This window comes from Humulus lupulus, chromosome X (genome assembly GCF_963169125.1).
Source record: "Humulus lupulus chromosome X, drHumLupu1.1, whole genome shotgun sequence".
NCBI lineage: Eukaryota > Viridiplantae > Streptophyta > Magnoliopsida > Rosales > Cannabaceae > Humulus > Humulus lupulus.
Window position 1 is genome coordinate 1,158,785 of NC_084802.1, and position 24,894 is coordinate 1,183,678.

The window sequence follows — 24,894 nt, forward strand, 5'->3', positions numbered from 1 at the left end:
TAATACTAAAGAATATGATTCTCTTAATACCACTACTCCGCACGCCTCATAAGCTTTCCTTACACGTGTCTACACCCTATTGGCTCAACTATTTCACCATAATTCTTACTTTTACCATTTTCAAAACACACAACCACACCACTTCATCTTTCATCAACAATGAAAACAAAAACGACACTAAAAATTAGCAAAAACAAACACCGGATCAGTAGTGCACAAAAAAAAACACCAAATTCATTCCAAACTTATATCAACATACTATACAATTTTGAACAAAAACATACATAGTAGTATAGTAGTTCGAGCATTATTAGCATAAGACAAGTCTGGTAAGTAAGATTGCTTGAATGTGATCTGTACAAACAATAACGCAATCAATCATGAATATTTCATCAAATCACACAATCATGTATTTTCTTCTCCTTCCTTTCCCATATCTTCCTTCTTCTTCTTCTTCTTCTTCTTCTTCTTCTTCACTCAAGCACTGAATCCCTTCTGCAGTGAGCTCCAATGGTTCGAAGGCATGTTTACGCAAGCTTGTGCAGATGCCTCGGCCATCTGCTTCTCGTTCACTCCAGCGTTGCAGATGTTAGCGAAGGAACGCATGTGTTTCATGCCGTATTGGGACAGAGATCCACATTTTGACTCAAAAGTCCTCACCTACATACAAGGTCCAAGTATTGTAAGATTTGTTATGAAGGGTCAGTCAGAACTGGTATGTTTCAAAAGTGGGGTGAACATGATAAGATTAGAAGTACCATTGTCTTCAGACATTTCCAGTCATCAACTAGTGGAAGACCAGAAGGGCGAACAGCGTTGAGCACCGCTGGACCATTCTCGATTCCAAACAAGAGCTTCCCAACAAGTTTCACACTCTCATCTAAATGCATTCTATGTGACATTGCTTCAAGGAACTCTTTCTGGGCTTTGATCTTCCTTGGTGAGCCTTCAGGTGCCTTCCGGTACTGCAAAAGGTAGAACAAGAAGAAACCGAGTCAAAGGAAAGAAATATAGGTAGGACTGAAGAAGAAATACTAACCGAACTGAAAGACAATCAGAACATAATCCAAGAGCAAAACATGTATTAACTTGCAAAGTGAAAAAAATTACACCCTCATTCTTGCAAGACCAAAAAAGTATATACTTGCAAGCATAAGCAGGCAGAAAATGTCTAGATATGGGAATATGGGTTAGCAACCTCAAATATCTATGGCCAAATGGAATATATTTATATATATAATAGCACAAAGAGTAAAAAGGGTCAGTTGGCTAAATATACCACGCATACCCTAGTTTTGGAAAGAAAAAAAAGATAAATATATATAGATATAGATATAGCACAAGGAGTAGGATGTAACCTTATCCCAGAAATGGACAAGGTCGGCATCACGCTGGTTAACAGCTTTTGTAGGCGGCCTCAAAGAGTTCTCATCCACATAAGTGTAATTTTCATTTGCGGGATTTGTACCAATATAATTGAAGAGACTGTCTTTGCTAATCACAATATCCCCATATTGCATCACATGAGACCCATAAGCAGAATTGTCACTGGATGTCCTCCTCTTAACCTGATAATACCAACAAAACACAATCACGTCACTTTGGCATCATCAATGATACTGAAAGAAAGGGCTTGTTGAATAGTCCACCATTTTCTTTCACTCTAGTAAATATATAGCATATCGATATGAAAAGCAATACTACATTTCCTCTGACAGCAAGCTTAGGAAGGAGTTCTCACCAGTTCATACTGCTGATGCAAAGTTTCCGTCCGCAGATTGTGTACGTCACTGCCCACAATATCAGATTGTTAATCTTCAGTCAGGAAAATATAAGTGATTAAACATGAGACAGAACCTTTTCCTTTTGTTAATATAGATTAAACAGATTCAGCTCTAACATAAAGTCATCATCCACTTCTAATACAACCAAATCCATCTAATCAATACACTTTAACTTCAAGGACAGATAACGGTGTATACATAATTTCATCATATGACAAAACTTATTTCTGTATAAATCATCTGTGCTTATGACCACTGTGTTATAAATCCAAGGATAAAACAAAATAAACCGAATACTAAGGGTCTGTTTGGTATTGTTTTCTGTTTTCAAAATTGTATTATCAGAAATGAGAACAGAAAACTGTTTTTGTAGTTTTCAAAAATCAAGAGGTGTTAGGTTAATGTTTTCTAAAAATAATTTTTTAGTTTTATTTTTTTTTAAATCTTAAATAAAAAATTAACAAATATATTTACAAAGAGAAAAATATTTTAAAAGTTTGTAATAAATAATGAGATAAAATAATTTGAAAGAAAAAATGATGAAAAATAAGAAGTGAGAAAATTTGAGAACAACAGAAAACAATTTTTTCTTATTTTCAAAATTTTCTGTTTTTTGTAACTTTGTTTTTAAAAATTATTTTATGAAAACAATACCAAACAACTCCACTTGTTTTCAAAAAACAACTTTTAGCTTTTAAAAACAAAAAACAGTTTTCTCAATATTACAATTGCAAATGCTTAAAATACCTGTCTTCCATCCAAGCAACACTGTACAAGTCGCCCAAACAGGTTTCATATTCTGGCGGAGGACTGGGATACTCTCCAGGGCAGTAAGTACCCCAACTGCTTTCCTCTGCATTTGAAGCAGTGGTTGCATAGATATTCAAACCCTCAGGGAGAATACCTTCGAAGATACTTCCAGATTCACAAGCCTCAAGATAAAATACCTGCAAAATTTATATTAGTCCTACTGCCAAAGCATAAATTTTTTTACCAAAATTGATGCAAACAGCATCAGACATGCATCAAATAAGAATTAGTAACTTACCAAGCTTTCGTAGGTCCCTGAAGCATGCTTCTTTTTTAAAACTTCATTCAGATCATCGGCATAAAGGTAAGGATAGGTGGGCATTCCTATTAAGAAAATAAATAAACAAATAAGAATAAGAGAATATAAGTGCTGTCTTCATCATGCAACAGATCTGATCATACTGAATCGTGGGTCAAGTTAATATAATAACTGTGAACAAACATCCAGTCATACTTCAAACTTTCAAGGAGCCATTGTACTGTTTGTCATTAAATCTATAAGTCAGTACTAATACTGATACTGCTTAACACAAGAGCCACACAAATCTTAAATTGAAACTACTGCTTAAAACCAAGATGACAAATTGTAAAAATAGTCAGGTTGAACAAGACAATAAATCCCAGGCTTATAACTAAATACCATCTTTCGAAAATCATGTTAACGTTCAAAAATTTAAGGGAGGAGAAAAACAAAAGAGGCAAACAATACCATCAGTTTGATCTATAACCAACTAATAGAATAAGGAAGGTAAAAACAGGAACTAACAGAAGTTGATTTCATAGAATAGAGAACTACTAACCAAGAACTCCAGGACCACCATGATCAGAGTAGTAGACAAAGATATGATCATTTGGACCACTATCTACAACCTTCCCACTACCCCCTTGGATGGCAGTTTTATTTCCGAGTATAACCGCGAAAAAGTTATCAACAGTGACATCTTCACCAGTATAATCCTGTCAACACAAAATCTGCCATGTCAAGGATACAACAACAAGAAGAACAACAAATAGTTTAATTTAGAGGGCAAGAAAACTACCTTTGGAACTCCTTTATAGACATCATCCCCAAGTGGGTTGTTGATAATGACTCCAGGCCTTGGGTTCTCTTCATTCAAAGCAATATCATCATACATGAACACAACAATGTTTTCATCCTTTAACCCACCTTTCTTCAAGAGTTGGTAAGCATGGCATATGTCCGCCTGAAACGAAAAACCCAGATCACAAAATGAAGAATTAAACCGTGTTATGTGGTCTTTAAAGCACAAAAAACCATGAGTATCTCATATCCCATATATTTGGACAAAATTTAATTCTAAATAAAATCAACACACGTACTCATTAAAACCAAAAGCATAACTTTCCCACAACACTCAATTCATGCTCAGCTTCACAACAATCTCGACCTCTAAAATGTTTAAAAATCAACCTTACATACAGATTCTTCATAACCAATCCAAAACCCATTGAATAAATTCTATTTTTTTTTTCTTTCACTAAAGTTAAAAAAAAATCCCAAATAATTGGAGGAGTTAAGAAGTAAAAAGAGAAAGACCTGATGCCTGTAATTCCAATACCCATTCGAACCAGCAATCAGAACAGCCCATCTGGTCCCGACGGCATCAGCATCGTCGGCGGCAGCATTAGCAGGACGGAAAAATCTGGAAGCTTGGGAGGGCAATCGGAGAACATCTCCGACGAGATCCCGGCTACCGGAGGCGAAGGCAGAGAGAGCAAGAAAACAGAGGAGGAGGGTGGCGGTGGCGAACGGAGCCATGGCGATTTCCGGCGAAAGAGAGAAATGTGATCAGATAATGTTTGGTTGTGTTGGGATCAAAGTAAAAAATATTCCATATATAAGGGAACTGAGTGGTCCCCACCATGAGACCCATCTTTGATTGGTGCTTTTATCAACAAATCACAGCCGTACACGTCAGCAAGTCGTGCGATTGATTTGAATCGCCCGAAGCTTCGCTTTCATTTTGATGATCATAATGTAATCTGAAATTATTTTGGTTGTTTATTGTGCCACTCCCAATTTTATTTATTTATTTATATATTTAAGAACAAAAATATACAACGTGACAATAATTTATTGTGAAATTATAAGTACTTTGGAAAATTAAGATCTAAGTTAGTAATGGATTATTTGATTAATGACCTCTTGGAAGTTGTGTTATGCATTAACATGAATTTAATATTTTATGTGAGTTTTTTTTTACTATATATAGCATATAAGCACTAAACATAATTCTAACGAGTTTAACACATTGGACTGTTATTATGCTAAAAATAAAAGATTTTACACTCATTTAACGATTTTTGGTTTAAATAGATCTAAAATTAAAATCGAGTTGCATTGCATATCATTTCCATAAACAAATATATTATGGGAAAGTCACTTTAATCTCTATTAACAGCCTTTATCTATATTTTTTAAGGTGGAGAAATTATAATTTATTTTTTATTTATATGATGGTGTATATTGTACTTCTAGTCGGCATCTTAGTAATTTTTAAAAAATTTTGAATAATTTATTATACTCAAATTAAAATTTAAATAAGCAATTGCTAAAGTGCTTATTTTTTTTACTCGTATAAAACACACTATTTAATTTCAACATCATATATTATTTGAAATTTTCTAAAAATTATTGAGATATCTGCTATAAATAAATAAAATAAACCACAAAAAAGACTAAAATATACAATATATATATATATTTAAGGGCCTTGATTAATAAATTTTGAAAAGAATTTTTTTTTTTTATGTATATTATAACTACAATGTAAATTATTATATAAAAAAATTGTGAAATATTAAAAGAAAATTTGCCCTTCTTATAGAATTGGTAGATGTATTATAAGATCTATGGCAGAAGTAAAATTTAAAATAAAATAAAAAAGTGAATTGTATTGTATTGAATTTATTTGTATGAGAGGAAAAGATAGTAGTGTGGGTGGGTCCATTGTATTTATTTGTGAAGGAGTAGTCTAGTGATGGAATGGAATGGAATATTGAATGAGGAGGAAGACAAGTTTAGGTCGGTAAGGTATGTGCTCCCATTGGCTTATTTTCCCATACAATCGGGAAAACCAACGTCAACATGGCCTTCTTTTTCTCTTGCACGCAATGCACAAAACAAATTCATGTGAGAATTACTGCGGCCACCACTCGGGTCCAATCTCACAACAGGCGACATATCACTATTAGTAAATTATTAAGAGAGTATTAGTGGTGCACAATACCATAAGAAATTGGCGTATTATTATTAATGCAATTTAATACTGAGTCTCACATATTTGAATTTAATAAGTGTTTTGGAGTATCGCTAACTAATTATGAGGTGTCATATTGTGTGGTATTGGGCACCTTAAAAGATAATTATGAAGTGCCATACAATTTAATTTAATAATTATTATGGGGTATCGCTAGCCAATTAAAAGATAACACTTCTTGTAGTGTTGGCCACCTTAGAGCAACTACAACCATGCTCTCTATTTTTTAGTTAAATTTTAGTTAAAATAGCTAAAAAATTATTTTAGGAGTCATTTTTAACTTAACATCTATAATTATCCTCTATTTTAACTAGCTATTGAATAATTTAATATTTTTTATGGAACACACATTAGTTATATAAATATATATTTTATGGAAATAATAATCAAATAGCGATGATGATAATAAAATAAAGTTTAGCTAGTCATGGATGCTCTCTATATTCAGAGAGTCAAAAAGTTAAATGGTTAAAATATAATTAGCCCATTTGAGTGATTAAAAATACAAAATAAATTACTTTTTAATTATTTTAGCTAAAAAAAAAGATTTAACTAGTGTGATTAGAAATGCTCTTACGTGTTAAATTACAACACTTCAAATTCATCTCAACATATTGTCAAATTCATGTTAATTTATAATAATATATATTTTAACTCATTAGGCAAACTATTAAGTACACTCAATTACTCTACTATGCAAACTATTATTAGTCGTGATGGAGAAAAGAAACAAACGAGCCGAACAGAAATACCAAACTTTTCAAAATCAACTAATTTTTTCTATAACTATTCCTTACATAAACCTTTTCAAAATATTTATATTTATTATATGATACATAAAGTTTGGAAGGTCAAGCAACGTGGGACACATTTTTATACTTTAATGAATTATACAAATGAGTATATTAAACAATCTAATGCGTATAAACTAAAACTTCATCAAAAATTTGTCCTAACTTTATATGGAATAATATATACATATAAAATTATGTAATGAAATCTTTATTCATGACTAAATTACTTAAATGTATAAGGGAATTCTCCTATAGAGATTTTATTTTAAGTCATATCGGTGGGGTTCTTAGTGTTCTCGACCTGTTGACAGTTTTCGGTGCGATTTTTTTTATGATCGTGTATATTGTAGCTATTTAGAGCATCCTGTAAATTTTCAGAAAATTCTGAATAGTTTACAGTTCAAATATGTTGTTGCACGCGTGACTAATTTTTTTTATACGAGTGGAAATCAACATGTTTGAACTTAGTTTTCGGTACTGTAAATTATTCAAAATTTTCTGAAAATTTGCAAGATACTCTATATAGTTACAATATACGCGGTCATAAAAAAAAAATCGCGCTGAAAACTATTCACAAGTCGAGATTCACTGAAAATTTTTCTGATAGGGCTTAAAGTAAAACTCCTTGTCAATTTATATATGTAGCACGACTATGAATGATAATTAATTTCACAGTTATTATTATAATAAATGTCAATATCATTGTAGGGTACCTATGCTATATATATATGGACCAAAAAGTCTCAATTTCATTATACTCAACTATCAAGTTGAATAAAAATATAACAACTACTACAAAAACTTATCCTATTAATTGAATAAAAATATATCATCAACTTGCAAAATATCTTATCATTTGCAGTCACAATACATTTTGTCACAAATTGACACAATCACAATATCTTTTTATCAAGATTCTATTTTATCAAGATTCTGATTCCATTATATAATTGTGACTAAAAAAACTATGGCCACTTTATTTTCTACTTATGGCCCAAATTATGATAGCAAGAAAATTGATTCTTATTCAGCTGTTTAAGATAATAATTGTAATTTGATTTGTTTTCCAATAATATTGACTAATCTTATCATAAGGGTTGTTTGGCCAACATAATTGGATTGAATTATTGGATGGAAGATTGTACTATGCTATTGAATGCAATTAAGTGTTATATTTTGATTTGGCCTAGTATAAGAATGGTGATACACTTTCATCTAATTAATTATGAAAAATAATAATAAAATATTTTTAAAAAGAAGATTTAAAAATAATAATCTTATCTAGAATGTATATTTGTTTTAGTATAATTTTGAAATAAATATTTAATATAATAATGATTTTATATATAAATTAAAAATATAATTCCCACCACTTGCATGAGAGATTATATAATGGGTTAAATAATTCTGTATACATAGAAATATTTTGGAGAATTGGACTAATTTGTCATGTTCTTCACCATGTCCGAACATTGAATGGGAGAATCATCCAATCCAATAGTTTAATAAGTTGGCCAAACGAGTCTAAGTGTATATGATATTTATAAGTAAATAATAATAGTATCTTTAAAATATATTATCAAAAAAGCAAACTGAAATTTATTATGGTGGAACACTTTTTCTCTTAAACCCTAGCCGCATATGGTTTTCTTTTTTTGTTTCGTCTTCTTTTCTCAGTTAGGGTGGCCACTGCTGATTTTAGCGTGCGTCTAAGGCCACTCTAGCTGATAATGGATGAGGTTGTCGACTTCCTTTGGAGAAGATGGCTATGACTGATTGGGCTCGTGACAATAGGTGGGGGTAGGGGTGTGCATCTAAACCGTCAAACTGCGGCGACCGACCGCACTGCACCACACTACACCACAAACCGCGGTGTCAAAAGTGGAATGGTTCGGTATGGTTTGTATCTTAGCTAAACCGTGCGGTGCGGTGCGCGGTTTGGCGGTGTGAAATTTTGGTTTGCACCACACCGCACCGTATACTTACAAATATGTTAAAAAAAATTAAACTTTACATATTTACCATTTTTTAGTAACCCAATCTGAAATTAGGAGCCCACTTAAATTAGGGTATAACCTTATTCTCTAACACATCATACACGACAATAACTCATTCATCTCTCATCTCATTTGCGTCTCCTCCCTATCATCATCTCTATCTCACACATATTTTTTTAACACACTTACACCGTGGAAAACCACCCAAACCACACCGCAAAAAATAGTTTGGTTTGGTCGGTTTGGTGCAACGAAATCACATCGCACGGTGTGTCTAGTTACTACACCGCACTTGTGGCGCGGTGTATTAAAAAGTGTTCAAACTGCCCAAATCACACCGTGCACACCCCTAAGTGGGGGTACCGTGCACTAGCTCTTCGTGCTTCTCATGGCAGCACATTCTCCTTTTGGTTTTAATATGGGGCTTCCTTCAGGTCTTTGAGCTCTGGTGGTCGACAACAATGGGATTTTAGATATGGTAGTATGTGACAAGGGTGGGTTATTGGATCTAGTAGTTGGCTACGGGGTTTGTGGGCTGCGTCGTAGCTTGGCTACTTTGGCGTGATGTGTCTCTTTGTGCATCTCAGTGGTTGTGGTTCTAGTGCTGGGCTAGGTCATGGTGTTGGCTTCGACTCAAGTGTGGCTAGTGGCACCTCGGTAGGCCAGTGGAGTTGGTGGTGGCTGTGGGTGTGGTGGGCGGTGTTCCTCTTCTAGATGCAACTTGATTTTGTCTTTGTTAGGAATGTCTTAGTTATTGGGTTAATTTACTTTACTAGTGTACTTAGTTTGATTAGCCTTTATTTGAGTCATTTTTGTTGTGAGATTTGTGCAACTTTTTAAGCATTGCATCATGACTTGTAAGATTTTGATCCATTTTAAACGTTAAATGGATTTTTTTTTTTTAAATTACATTTACAAGAATCAATACCAGTTATTGGTTTTAGAGGAGAGTCTAGTCTACACGTAACATTATTATTCTTCCATTAAATGAAATAAAATAAAAAATGGAAGACTAGATTCAATGAATCTATAAATAAATGGGTTGTCGAGAGAGACAATAAAACTAATTAGAAGAAAAGGGCAATTCTTCTACTTCTGAAAAATTTTTGTTTTAATGATTTTTTATTTTTTTAATATTAATTTTAACGAAATATTCTTATATTAATAGAATATTCGTATACTAAACAGTAATTTGTAAACACTTAAATTTAAATAAAATAAAATAAATAATTAGAAAAATTAAAATAAGATATTTTTGAGATATTTTACAGTGATAATTATTTAAAATAATAATTAATTAAACAAATTAAAATATGAAAATTTTTAAATATTTTACAATGATAATTATTTAAAAATAATAAATAATTAAATAAATTAAAATAAGATATTTTTGAGATATTTTATAATGATAATTATTTAAAAATAATAAAATTATATATTTTATAACTTAAATAAAATTTATTTAAACTTAAACTTACTTAATAGAATAATATCATATTAAACATATAATATAATCTGTTGTCAATTAGCAACAAATTACTTTTAAAAAAAACTAGCAAAAGACTTAAATTTAAAATCCACGTATAATATTTAATATTATATTAAACATACAATATATAATTTTTTGTTCTCACTTCTAAATTCAAAAACTAAAACAAACATTAACTTTAATAAAAATAAATAAATTATTTAATTAAAATAAAATATTTATTTAAAATTAATATAACATTAATATAAATTTAATAAAAATAATTAATAATTTTTATAAATAAAACTTGCTTTGCAAGTTAATTATATCTAGTATGTATACAACCACAAAAACATTGTGTTTAAACTAAATGAAAAATAACAACATATAATTTTTTTTTTTAAAAATAATAACATATCACTTAACCATCTAAAGTCACCTTAATTAGCTAAAAATTCATTAAATCAAGTAATTATAAAGAAATTCTATGATTAATACTAACGTTAAATTGTTTAAATTTTGTTGGAAAATGAAATAAACTATTATATCAACTTTTTTATGATTAAAAACAAACAGAAAATTAGGTGGGGAGATTTTCTATTTTTATATTATATTTTTTTTAGAAAATTTTGGGATTAGCGACAAAATCCTACCTCTTTTTTCTTTTTTTCATTATTATATCATCTTAGTCTATTTAATCATAAAAATATATATTATAGTTATTGGTCTTTAACCCTTAAGTATTACCTAAGGCTTGAAATATTATAGTATGTATTGATGTAAGGTTTTGTCTATAAAAAAAGTAGGCAATCAAACAAAAATAAAATTGAAATAAAAGAAATCACGATTTTTATATAATCTAATAATTAAAATCTACATACTTCACAAGTTGATGTTATTATAGATTAAAACAATGTGTTACAATCACAAATGGTTATATATCACAACATGATCAAATGACAATCAAACAAACTACCATTCAAGTTATATTTCATGAAATTTACTTGGTAAGACTTTCTAATCAAATCAGTCATTTAAAATAACAAATAAACATCAAGCATGTTTATTTCCATTCCTGATTTGATCACATCTAAAGTGAATTTACCCTCAACCATATCCTATATTAAACCACTCAGAAATTGAGTATACCATATGAATTAATAAAGTATTTAAAACAAATATTTAATTTATAAAATTTACATTGAACATAATTTTTGTCAATTTTTTTATAACTATTGATGTAATGTTAGTTAGTTTATAATATTTTATATTTTTCAATGGTAATTCTACAATAATATTACACTATTAATATTAAATAAATTTACAATATTAATATTAAATAAAGGGGGAAGAATTTTTTTCCTTTTTGAAATATAATGTAATATTGCTTACTATTGATAGGGTTGATAATATAAGTCACGACACGATAACACAACTTGAAAACAACACGACATTAGTGAGCTTTTGGGTTCAACATAAACACGTACCAATTAAAATAGATTAAATCTGATTAAACACTAATAAATTTCAGGTCAAAATCAGGTTAACCTACTAAACTCGAAATTGACATGTGTTAACTTAACATAATTAAGTATAATTAATTAAACAAGTTGTTATCCCTGTTTTCCCATTGGGACATGTGGCATGATATAATGGGTCCATGGGCTCCCTCAAAGAGATCCAGGCCCATCCCGAGGCCAAAGAACAAGGAAGAAAAAAGTCCTAACGGCCCAATAGTCAATGAGCTCAACAATATTCGATGGGCGCGACCATAACAAGAGAACTAGGACCAAGATGCAGGCTCAACTCATCTTCCCAGCCCCAACCTATCCGCATCCTCCGAGATAATAATAGGGGTAGCAGGCTCGCTAGGCTAGGAATAGACCTTGTCAAGAATGAACCTGTCCTGGTGAGCGAACCAGGACATTAGTAAAGGAACCCGGACCAGACGTCCAGATAGGGCAAGTTTGATCTTCCCTGACGCTGATATGTCCCCAAGAAACACGGAAGTTGGTCTACTCAACTAACCTGTAGAAGAGGTTACACACGGAACGTACACTGTTCCTAGGAAACAATACTCCCACTACTCTGACAGATCATGTCATCAGGATCCTTTTAGAAGCCCACGCGGACCAGTCTGAGGTTACGTACTATTGGCAACTGTAAGGCTTGGCTCTGCTCAAGCGGACCCAATGGGCCCTGATTAATATGTTTTATTAAGTTATATCCTTTGTATTATGACTCCATTAGCGAGTAAACCATGATTATATCCCTATTGGGCCGGGATTAATCCGGCTCAAGCTCATTGCACCTGACTGCCTATAAATAGGACTAGTTGTGCACTGTAGCGGGGATCCGAGATTTTCTCTTGTGAGCAATTACTCTGCTAAAACTTGCAGAAAACTCTATTGTCAAAAGCCCTCTAAAATCTAATACATTAGACTCGTGGACTAAGGCTCATTAATGCCCCAACCACGTAAAAACTCTATTTGTTTATCTTTGAACCTTTCTTCCTAACTCTTACATCTTAATCTATTTCTAGTTTCTGAAAAACTTTGTAAACACAAGTCATATAACAGGTTAACTTAAACTTAACCTATTTATTAATTTATTTATGATATGTTTACTACGTTCATTTACATGTAAATTACAAGAGTGACCAAAAAATGTATTTTAATTTTACATGTAAAAGTTACTATATAGTATACTAAATGATAACATTCATAATAAGTTATATGGTAACTTGTTATACATTTTGTGTATTTTTTTTTATATAATTCTAATGTAACTTTTAATTTCTTTTCTACTCAGTTAGTAAAAAAATGTAATAATTCACATCTAAATATTATGGGTGACTAAAAAGTATATTATATTTTTTCATTTAAAAGTAACTATGTAGTATACTAAATAGTATCATTTGCTAATAAGCTATTCATTGGTAATGTAAAAATGTCTTAAATAATAAAACACTACAATATAACCTAAAACTAAAACTATGTTTATTAAAGTAACTAATTGGTTCATTTAAAAAAATAATAATTGGTTTCTAAAGATAATCATTTTTCTCAACAAATAGGCTTGAAAGTAACCAAAATGTATAATATAAATGAAACTTTTTATTAAAAAAAGTAACCAATCAGTATCATAAGTAACTAAAGTGACATTATAAGTAACCAAAATATTACTTTTATGAATAAAGAAAATATCGGGATTCCTGAGATTTGATTCCGATATTTTTTTCGGTTGAGAAGGTATTTTTGCAAATGAAGTTTGTTAACGTATTTTTGTGATTATATTTAATAATTTAATAATTGCGTTCGTTGGCCTAAGATTTAGAATATTGCGTACGCATATATAAAGTCATAAGCCCAAAAAAGCCCTAACATTACATTACACTGTTTCTCTCGCAAAACACTCGGAGCTGCCAGCCACGGTCGAAGTCATTCTTCCACCAGCGCCAGCCACCGTCGAAGTCGACGTTCTAACTTGGGTCTCCAGCTTTTCATCGAACTACGGTATTATTTTCTAAATTTTCTATTGCTTTCTTGGTATATTGATGTCATTTTGTTTGATGCTGTATTGATGACCTTCAATTGTTGATTTCGAATGTAGTTTTGTTTCATTATTTATTGTTTTCTTGCTCTTTTTCTCTCTAAGCTAGAATAAATTCATGCGTATAGAATATCTTTGATACCCAATTAATTGTATGAAGGAAAGTGTTTGCAGAGTGTTGATTTTGGCTATGTAGTTAAGATTACGTAGTTTAGGTGTTCGGTTAAATGTTTGAATGAAAAGAAATGGCTAATTACTATTGACATTTGACATCACTATTGGTTACTGAGTGAGTGAACATATGATTATGGTGTTTTAGCAATATTCCTTTTCGTACGATTTTTTCTTTGCTTCTCAAATTCACACACAAACAAACCCTTTAAAGCTTAAAGAGTAACCAAAATTCTCTCTCACGTCGCCCCTCGATATTGCAGTTTCAATCCAAATGGAAGGAGTTGAAAGCATATTGGATACCCTTAATGAGGAAGATGATATATTCGAAGATGACGTTGAAATGGTTGATGTGGAAGAAGGTGAACTAGTCGACCAAAATTCACACAATCAGACGGGTCAATCCAATGAAACCAACCAAGATTCTCAGAGTAAAACGCGGAGGCGGAGGGCCAACAAGAAGAAGAATAAGCGAAAGAGGACTGGTGCAGCTCCTAATGTCACAGATATAAACAGGTAAACAAAGTTCAGGATTTACATATCAAACAATTACTAAATTCGGAAAATGTTGTGAAGAAAGTCTCCTTCTTTTGCAGATTTGTGTTAGATGCATGTAGGCGTTTGAAAGAGAAGAAATCATACATGGTTTATACGGCAGTTGGATGTCTTGGGGTCTCTGCATTATGTGATCTCATCAAGGAGGTATGGAGTTATTCTTCATGTGTTGTGTCTTGAATTCATATTATAAATTATCTCAACTCATTATGGTGGGATATCAATAGTTGACTTTGTCCATTACTTGTTGAGGGATAATATGAGGACGTAAAATTTACTAGTTCAGTGTTTGAGGTTTATTTCAGTAACCTGTCTTTAGCATGTTTTGCAGTCCTATCTGTAGACTATGCTCAATTGATGTAACTATAGCATATTGGTTTTCCCAGAAATATTTTAAAAGTGATTGTCTGTAATGGGACTTTTATATACCTTGCATTGCCATTCACAGAACTCTCTTGAAACTGGTTTTCTATCTCTTTGTCTTCTTTTTCATGATCTGTCAAAAACTCTTTCTTGTCACTGTGTCAATTCAATCTTCTTACCGGGAAGACAGATTATGAACTTGGAACTGCATTGCCCTTAAAGGTTAATTTGACCTCCCTAGTCTTCTGTCTATTCCTTACTCCACTTTTTAATTTTTCTCTCTTTATTTCCCCATTTGGTTTAGATATTCATGGTATATTTAGCCCTTCTAAGGGAAGGTGAGAAACTGGTTGTGCTTGATTTTGGACCAGCAGTGGAGCTGAATACTTATCCACTCTAGTAGCCACAACGATTCCTAATTTCTGATGCTCAACAATGTTTCCCAATACTTGCAGATTTCTATTGTAGATGTAAAAGCTATTTTGCTCCTTCAAGTCCTGTGCTATGTGCTTTGATGTTCTCTGGCCGAATCTTCATCGTTTGCTATTTCTGTATGTTGCTATCATTTTATGCCGGTAATTTTATTAACTAATTATAAAAGATTAATTATAAACATGCATGGTTAACAGCGAGTGTTAGTTCTCACAAGACAATAATACATATAGGGAGAAACATAGAAATGATTTTTTGTTCAGTAAAAAAATTTGATGCCGAAGATTTTGTGTTATGAGGATGATGGTTAGCAGAAGTATTTTTTATTGTGTGTTTCTTTAACCAATCAATTCGAAGAGAGAAAAGGGGCATATTTTCTTCGAGACATCTTGTTTGTGTAATCAATCAGAAGAACGGGATACTTTTCCATCTCCCAATCTTAAAGTAGTTGGAACAATCTTTTGATGTGTATAAGAAAATATTGTAGGTGGAAGCAGTCCAGGCTTGTGGAGGTCAGATGACTTCTGATGGCAGACGATATCGAACAGGTGGTGGCATATTATGGAGCATCCTTAAAACGCGAGAACCAAAAGCCTACAAAGAGATAATGAATAAAGCAAAGGAATTTGAGGTGCGTGAAATCTGAACTAGTGAACTGCATATGCATATTTAGGACCACGTATATATATTTACATTCCTATATGCTTGATGACTCGTATTATCTCTATGCGATTTCATTCATAGGCAGTTCTTGTTAGAAAAACTTAATTGTGGTAATATTGAAACCTACTAGCACTACCATGTTGGGAGCAGACTTGAGAATGTTCCGTGCTGTGAGACATTCAAGTACTATGATCAAGCATAAGGTTTCCACATTCTCAAGTTTGAATCCAAATTTTTGCACACATACCATATTTCTTGAAAGTGGCGGCTTTTTGTCTTGTTCTCATTTCCCAGGTAATCACTAGTTCTTAACAAGTTTCTTTATCCTTCTGCAGAAGCAATTCAAGCGACCAAAACTAAATATGACACAAGAAACAGAGCAAGGGAAAGGTAACTCATCTCAAAGCATTGCCGATGACTCCTCGAACAAGACAACAACATCTGATGTTTCGGATGGCTTGCAAGTCTTGTTGGAAGTGAAGAATCAAAGTGAGCCCACAAATGATGAGAAAAAAACAATGTCTGTCCATGAGAGGTTGAGGGTACCTGTTTCTTATGATGATGATCTACTTGGAGTTGGAGGTGATCCTAAAGATGATACAACTTGATTCTTGGAACACTTTATTTGTGTCTTTTAAAATGCTCTATAGCTTCGGTCTTGATAAAGATGGGGTTTGGAATATAGAGAATTGATTCATTATTGGTTTTCTGGAGGCAACAATTTGCAACCGAGAGTTTTCTGAGTAAATCAGCTATTGTTAATTTTTGTTGAAAGAGAAAGGTGTCATTAAAGTTTTGGTCTTTTTGTGAATTATTTTTCTTACATTCATGAATATTTAATCATAGTGGTTGAGCAGCACCATCGCTCGGGAATAACTCAAGAACTAAATCAACAAGGCATGTCTTGGTCTTAGGATTCTGTCTTGTGAAACTTTGAACTTCTTTCAAGTTTATAAATAAAATTGCAAGAATACCACATATAGTTTCAAATATGTGAAAAAAACACAATAAATCATTGTCTCAAGTACTAATCATACGTGTATTTATTGTTTCTCATGATATGCCTCGATACACTTCGATGGGCCTTCAAAAATCATGTTTTTCATGAAAAGTCATTTGCCTCAACAGGTTTCGATGAAAATCGATACAACCTCGACATGTCTCGATATAATTCATATTAAGTGTATTTTTTTTTAAAAAAACATACCAAACTTTGAAAATATAAGGGCATTGTTTTGAACTTTGGGGTGTTTTTAATCTTTGAACTTCTCAAATGTGTGTGTACACATCATAGACGTGTAGATCTAAAAAAATATCCAAATTAAAAAAAATCACCCAAAACGGATGCCCGAGTGAAAAATTATGCACTTTCTATGAATTACCTCGAGTTCCATCAAGTTCTATCGAGGTTTGTCGAGGTAGATAAATATTTTTAGGAAAAACATGATTTTTAAAGACCCATTGAGCTGGATATCGAGATATATCGAGTTTTCTTTAAATTTTTACGTTTAGATCTAAAAAATTATAAGAAAACAACAAAATCAAACACATACTTGTTTGAAATGCATATACTAGTATTTTAACTGAACTTTTTACTTAGTTTAAACTTTGAATCATTAAAGACAAATAAAATTAGAAAGAAAAAAAAAACAAAGCAAAAAGATGGCAAAAGAGCTTCCATGGTGTTCGTGGGTTGATGTATGGTCTTCAAATCTGAAAGAAATAGAAGTGTGTGTGGTGTGATTGTGCTATGGAAGTATCTGAGATTGAGAAATATAATAGAGTTTCGTGAGATGAGAAAAGAGTTAGAAAATCTAGTAAGGGTATTTTCGGTAATTGGGCAAAATTTAGCATCAATTTTACATGATGTCAAGATTGAGACTGCTTTAGCTTTAGGCTCCCTCATTATGCATAAAATCTCAAATTTCACTTTCCAATTTTAAGTATTGCCTTTAACCCTTTATTTTTCTCATCTCTACTATTACATGAGTGTTGCTATTTGATACTTTAAGGTGTCCAATAACACATGAGGTGACACTTTATAGTTAGCTAGCAATATCTCATAATAATTACTAAATTAAAATATGCGAGGCTTAATATTGAATTATATCAATAACAATATACCACTTCTTTATAGTGTTAGACAGTGCTTGTGTCTTTAGCAACTCTCTTATTACATAATTATATGCAAATTAATTCAGCATCAGAGCTTAATTGGAAAGAAAAAAATGAGAGAAATAAAAACAAAAAATAAAAAATCCTAATATTCCAAACTCTATAATACACTATTGAACCGTTTCTTGTGAAAGAAGAGACAAACCACAGTACAATCATCTATTTTGGGAGCACGTGACCTCCTTTTCCACGCCGCCCTGGCCGCCTTAACCACCGCTTTTGCCGCCGCCTCCTCATTCTTGGCTTCCCAAGCAACCTTCGCAACTTCATCATTACTCAACATATCCCAAACCTATTCATTTCCACACCAAATCCAAACAAATACCATCATCACTAATGACTTTTTTTTTACCTATATTTTTTGAAAAAATTAATATAAATTTGTGTATAAATTTATATGAAAATTATCTAATGTACACCCCCATTTTATAATGGTGTATTATTTAGAACATTCCGTACAAAATTTAATAATTTAAGATGAAAGCAGATTATTTCACATTAGTATCAAAAACAATTACAGGTGCAATATATTGTACAAAAGTGATGATATTTGACACTTTAAGGTAACTAATAATACATGAGTTGACACCTATAGTTGGTTCACAATAACTCATAATATTTATTAAATTTAAATATATAGAACTCGATATTGAATTATATCAATAGTGATATTGAATTATATCAATAGTGATATGCTAACTACATATGTTATTGAACACCACTTAGAGCACTCACATTGGGTGAGTTATATTACCAAAATATGTAAAAAATAGCTAAAACTAACAAAAATGGGTATACATTGGATGATGTATTTTACAAATATTTTTAGATAAATATTTTTAGATAAAGCTACAGTACCAAGTTATATTTAATGTACACTATTCATCCTTTAACCTAATATTATAATATTAAAATACATTAGGATATTATTGATAGTTATAAAAAATATTTGAAATGAATAAAAAATATTTGAAAATATAATATTTAAATGATATAGAGAAAAAAATAGAGAATCTGATGTATTGTAAAATGTAAAACTTAGAGGTAAAATAGAAAAATGTGTGTTTTTTAGAGGTATTTTAAAAGTTGAAGTAGAGCACCGGATGGGAGTGCTCTTACGTCCCTTAGCATTTAACTTGTTTAAACCTTGTATTGGAATCTAAATAAATTCTTGGGTTGAAAACAGCACAGAGTACACCAAAAAATTGAGTGTGCACTAGAGAAGCCCCAAATTTATATGCACCCTCTCTAAAATTAATTTGTTTTGGCCCCTTCTCTATATATAAATTCTATTTTCGACACTAATGGTTACTATTAGTATTGGTACCAATATCAACATCAAACTTATTTTCGAAATAGACTCTCTGCACTAAACAAACTATAGCAATTTCCATGGAAAGGACTCGAAACCTCAAAGACTTTGTGTAAGCAAATCACATATGTAATCATAACACGAAGAGCAAATTGGGTGTGTGAATCAGTTTTAGTGTTACCCCATCAGTAGCAAGAACGATGAATTGGTCACTGGGAGTGAGTCGACGGTAGGAGACATCAGGGACGGAGATGACGCCGTGGCCTTTGAGCACAAAATCCCCCAAAGCACGAGACATGGCTAGCCCAGGAATGTACTCGTTCGGCAGCCATACTCGCTTGCTCTCTGGTTCCTTCTTCAGCCCTAGAACTCTTCCATTGCAACTCCTTATTCGCTCTGCCTCTCCTGCATTGTATTCAGAAGATTATTCAAATTCCACCAAATGATTTTGAACCCAAAAACAGAAAATGATTCTTAATTCTTTCTTACTCGTTACGCTAGGCTTATGTTCAGTGGTCAATTGAACACTTTCTATTCCGCTATTGTTCTCTGTAATCGTCCCCAAAATTGCCCTTGAATCCCCCAAATTCGCTACGATGAGATCTTCTCCCTACACAGATTGATATAATCATATATATATGTACAGTACAGTACAGATTGATAGTCGAAGCTATGATCTATATCGAACCTGTGCAATGGCGACGACGGCGGTGGTTCCACTACAAGAGAAGTCAAATTTATGCGGAATCTCAAGCTCGGCGTCCATAACTTCAAACGAACTGGTGATCACTTCGTTCCAAATCTTAGGATCCATATCAAAATTAGGCGGTACCAATTTGAATTCAATGTTTTCCATTTTCACGGCAGAACTTTCGTTGACGACGACTCTTTGGTTGAGCAAAATCAGAGGAAGGCGATTCCTGACCAGCTCGCTCACTACATGGCCGTTGGGTCCATGGCCGTCGAAAACAGCACAGACGGTTGCTTCAGTCATTCCGAAACCCTAACCAAGGCGAATGAAATCGAAATGAAAGGAAGAAGTCGGAAGAGAAGAAGAAGAAATGGATCGGAAGCCATGGTTACCTGACAGAGAACTGCGGAGTCTTGGTTGAGAGGTCTGGTTCCTCTGCGGGAGTAGAGAGAGAAGAGAGCGTGGGGCCGAGTGTGAGTATTGGTGGAGTTGCGTTGGTCGGAGAAGACGGCTCGGCTTTCATGGCCTCCGTTGAGGGAGTCGGAGTGGGGGAGCTCCGACGAGAGTTTGGATAGGCACAGTCCCATGGCGGACTTAACTGAATATTTGTTATTTTGCTTGTTATTATTATGTATGTCAACTTAATTAAATTAATTGGTTAAAAAAATACTTAATTAAATTAATATACTGTTTTTTAAGAAGCCATATGATCTTATGAATTATGATATATTGTTTATTTATTGTGCTAAATTAAATTATATGGGAGCTACTAAGGTGCATTCAATTTTCTTTTTTTATAATATTGGTACATCAAGTTTGTGTTTTTTATATCTAGATTTTTTTTTTCAAATTTTTTAGACGACAGTATACATCATTGTAATAATTTAAGATACTTTGCAAATTTTTAAAAAATTTCGAATAATTTACGGTGCCGAAAACATGCTTCAAACAGTTGACTTTTACACGCTTGTAAGAAGCTGTTTTAATCATGTTTTCGGTATATTAATTTATTCAGAATTTTTTGAAAATTTGTAGGATGTTTTCGATAGTTACAATGTACATTATCATATAAAAAAAATTTGTGATTACACCTATTCAGGTGTCGAAAATAGAAAAAGAATGCACTGTTGTTGTAAAAAAACAAATTAGTTATAGTCACTTCCTAAATAATAAATCATATTTTGACGCTAATTATACTAAATTTTGTTAATAGTTGAACTTAAGTATTAAATTAATTTTTTTAGGTTAATAATATCAGCCTTTGTTAATATATCTAAGATTACTTATTTAAGATATTATTGTTGTAAAAAAAATTGATATTTAAGTATAATTGCTAGTAAAGTTAAGTTTTATTGTGGTAAAAAAAAATTGATTGATTCCGGGCAACAGAATTTATTATTATTAACTTCAAAAATAAAATTAATTTAGTACTTAAATGCAATTATTGATAATATTTTGAATAATTTAGATTATAGAATGCATTTAAAAAATCATTTAAGTTTATATTATAAAAGATTTACAAAAAACAAATTATTGTGCAAACTCACTAGAAAAACTATTTTGCCAAGTAATCATTATAATTATTATTTAGGTTGCTCTACTTTTTCTTCAAGAACATAAGGAATATTAATTAAAAACAACATTTAATATGATATGAATATGATTTTAGGAATTGTGATACGTTGTTATTTTCCCAATTTATGAATATTAATTAAATTTTTTATTATTGTGAGCAATTGTAAAAATAATTTTTTATAGCTTTGTAAAATAGTGTTTCAAGTAGGATATCTAATATACTTTTTGTCTTTTTAGGATAATTTTTTAACAGGGTTTCACTTTAAGTCATATCGGTAGGGCTTTCAGTATTTTCGACCCGTAAACAGTTTTTGGTGTGATTTTTTTTTATGACCATATATATTATAGCTATTTAGAGCATCTTGCAAATTTTTCAGAAAATTCCGAATAATTTACAGTACCGAAAACTAGGTACAAACATGTTGTTTTCCACGCACATAAAAAAAATTAGTCACGTATGCAACATATTTGAACTTAGTTTTCGGTACTGTAAACTATTCAGAATTTTCTGAAAATTTGCAGGATGCTCTAAATAGCTACAATATACACGGTTATAAAAAAAATCGCGCCGAAAATTATTCATAAGTCGAAAATACTGAGAGCCCCATCGATAAGACTCAAAGTGAAGCCCTATTGGAGAATTTCCTTACTTTTTTATACATATAAATCATTAAGTGTGCTTGGATAGTCATTTAAAAAAAAAAAACAGATTAAATAACTATTTTGCCAAACATTCCTTATAACATTCTTTATCTATTATTATTATGTTTAGGTTGCTTTTCTTTTACTTTTTTCTTTAAGAACATAAGGAATATTAATAATTAATAATTAATAATCATAATAATACATATTCGCCCAAGAAGGACCACCAACACTCATTATTTGTTTTCTCACTTTGTATTTTAAACAATATCTTAATAAATTATTTGTGATGAATGGATGAAATTTATCATAGTTTTAATAAGTGTATAATTTATTTATTTTTATAGTCATTAACTCCATAATGAAAACTCTTGATAATGTGCCATCAAGTAAGCTATTAATTTCACAACATTGTTTTATTGTATATAGTTACTTTTAGTATTTCGGTATATATATATAAGTTACAATTCTATTGTTTTTATAAGAGAATTTTTATAAATTTTTAAAAAAATATGTATAATTTAAAATTGTGAAATTAGAATTCAAATAGTATATTGCACACACGTATAAATATTATGATAACAATTTATATAAGAAAATAATTATAAATATGGGTGACATCACAATGAAAAATTATAATTTTTTTATGAAGATAATATTATAATTGGTAGGGTTAGCTCATGATTGTCTTAGAAGTTACAATAATAAGCTCCTTCTAGTAATTAATAATTTGTTTAATCAATTATCAAACTCCTTAAGTTAGTTAGTTTCATTAATTGACTCTTCTAATCAATGGTGTTCCCCCATAATAAATTTAGTCACAACATTATTTATTCTTTAAAATAAAACAAAATTATAACACCTCTTAGTTGAAATTTAGAGTTTAATTGACCAAACCAAATTATCAATAGCTTCTAATTTTTTTTTTTTAGTTTTTCAAACCAAATTAACATATAGTTTTTCCATAAAATTTTGTGGACCTTTCATTTTTTTTGTTTGAATTCTTCAATCATTCAATTTAAATTTGTGACTCTTTTATATTTAATTAATTCTTTCAGAATTTTTATTTTATTTTTCCCAATAAGTCAACCTTCTTATTAAGACTATTTATCGACAAAATTATAAATTATATGATCCATGAGCTATTTGTGGTACTATAAAATAAAAGTTTATGCATCACATATAATAATACATAGTCGATTATTATAGGAAGGTAATAATAATTTGTAGGGAATTTTGTAGCATATATATTTTTTTAATTCAAATAACTGAAATAAAAAATTAATTTGTAACAAGAGAATCTAAACAAAGAATTTTTTTGTTAGGATAAAACCAAAGAAATGAAAACAGAACACAAAGAATCTGAACAAATGCATAAAACAAACAATATCAATAATATTGTTCTATAGACAAAAAGTAAGGTGTTTTAACTACTTACAATATAAAGGTGTTCAAAATTCGTCCACACAGCACCATGCAGTTTTAAATTCTTTTTGGTGCGGTTAGGGATGGCAAAAAAACTCGATGGATCGGGGCGGAGCCCCGACCCGACGAGGCGCCCCTGATCCGGATATAACCGGGGCGGGTCGAGATCCGACCCGCTAACAATTGAAACGGGTCGGATCACGACCAAATCCGGTTATTGTTGTTTTTTTTGTAATAAATAATTAAAAAAAAAACTAATTACTAACACTATTTAGGATAATCTACGATCCAAATATATATATATATAAATAAGACAAAATATATTTAAGAGAGATAGAAGAGAACATTGATGTTTTGCTTTGAAATATATTAATTTTTTTTTATTTTAGTATGCAAGACCATTTATAAAAAAAAATGTTTTTCTTTTATTAAAGAAAAAGAAAAAAATCATTGCCGGGTCGGGTCTGACCCGCTCCAACACATCTGGGGTGGGTCTGACTCGACCCGCATCAAATGCCTTAACGGGGCGGGTCAAGGCGGATCTTTAGCGGGGGCGGGGCCAACTCAACCCATTTACATCCCTATTTGTGATTTGAAATTTTGTAGTCGTGGTTGCACTCACTATCTTTATAAATATATCAAATTAATTATTTGAAACTTTTAATTTTGTTTATATTATTGTAAATTTTAATTGTATTATTAAAATTTGAAATTTTGAGTGTATTATTCAAATTTAATGTTAAACTATTCATGTTTAGTTGTGGTGTCAAAGCAAGATCAAAGGACAAAGTCCTAGTTGAACTCACTTTGTATGTAGAAGAGAATTACAAACCATAGATTTGTTCTCTTGAATCCTCAAAATCAGAAAAAACAGATAGAATACCTCACTAGCTTTTATGTTATTGTTCTCTTAACCACTTTAGCTAACAACTTATAATGTAATGGGTAAATAAGAAATTTTCTCCATGTACTATGACATTTTATAGAGTTTTGCCTGAATTTTTTTCCTAGTAAATTTGTTTCCTGAACTATAGAAATTATTGTAAATGTACCTTTTATATTACATTTTGTTCAACTTTTTAAACAGTCTGCTCATGTAATACTGATATTGTGCTAATGTGGCATGATTCGACAGTCTAAAAAGACAAATACATATACATACATAGTAATATAATGACAAATTTTAGTGAACAAAAAATCAAAT

General features: G+C 31.3%; 3 protein-coding genes across 3 annotated transcripts; 1 reads left to right on the top strand and 2 right to left on the bottom strand.

Annotated features, from left to right (window-relative positions):
• Positions 1–207: 207 nt before the first annotated feature.
• LOC133804917 (vacuolar-processing enzyme-like) lies at positions 208–4,424 on the bottom strand. The gene is made up of 9 exons (XM_062243021.1): positions 4,153–4,424; positions 3,635–3,799; positions 3,395–3,551; positions 2,833–2,918; positions 2,532–2,731; positions 1,742–1,790; positions 1,359–1,568; positions 759–965; positions 208–660 (listed from the first exon to the last, which is right to left on the bottom strand). Exons 1-9 carry the CDS (start codon positions 4,372–4,374, stop codon positions 478–480), a joined length of 1,479 nt encoding a protein of 492 aa, XP_062099005.1. The 5' UTR covers positions 4,375–4,424; the 3' UTR covers positions 208–477.
• Positions 4,425–13,494: 9,070 nt separating this feature from the next.
• On the top strand, positions 13,495–16,783 carry LOC133804570 (uncharacterized). The gene is made up of 5 exons (XM_062242721.1): positions 13,495–13,649; positions 14,121–14,373; positions 14,454–14,559; positions 15,695–15,838; positions 16,206–16,783. Exons 2-5 carry the CDS (start codon positions 14,132–14,134, stop codon positions 16,476–16,478), a joined length of 765 nt encoding a protein of 254 aa, XP_062098705.1. The 5' UTR covers positions 13,495–13,649; positions 14,121–14,131; the 3' UTR covers positions 16,479–16,783.
• Positions 16,784–17,974: 1,191 nt separating this feature from the next.
• LOC133804571 (probable protein phosphatase 2C 72) lies at positions 17,975–21,085 on the bottom strand. The gene is made up of 5 exons (XM_062242722.1): positions 20,441–21,085; positions 20,046–20,360; positions 19,847–19,967; positions 19,539–19,762; positions 17,975–18,337 (listed from the first exon to the last, which is right to left on the bottom strand). Exons 1-5 carry the CDS (start codon positions 20,633–20,635, stop codon positions 18,146–18,148), a joined length of 1,047 nt encoding a protein of 348 aa, XP_062098706.1. The 5' UTR covers positions 20,636–21,085; the 3' UTR covers positions 17,975–18,145.
• Positions 21,086–24,894: the final 3,809 nt, after the last annotated feature.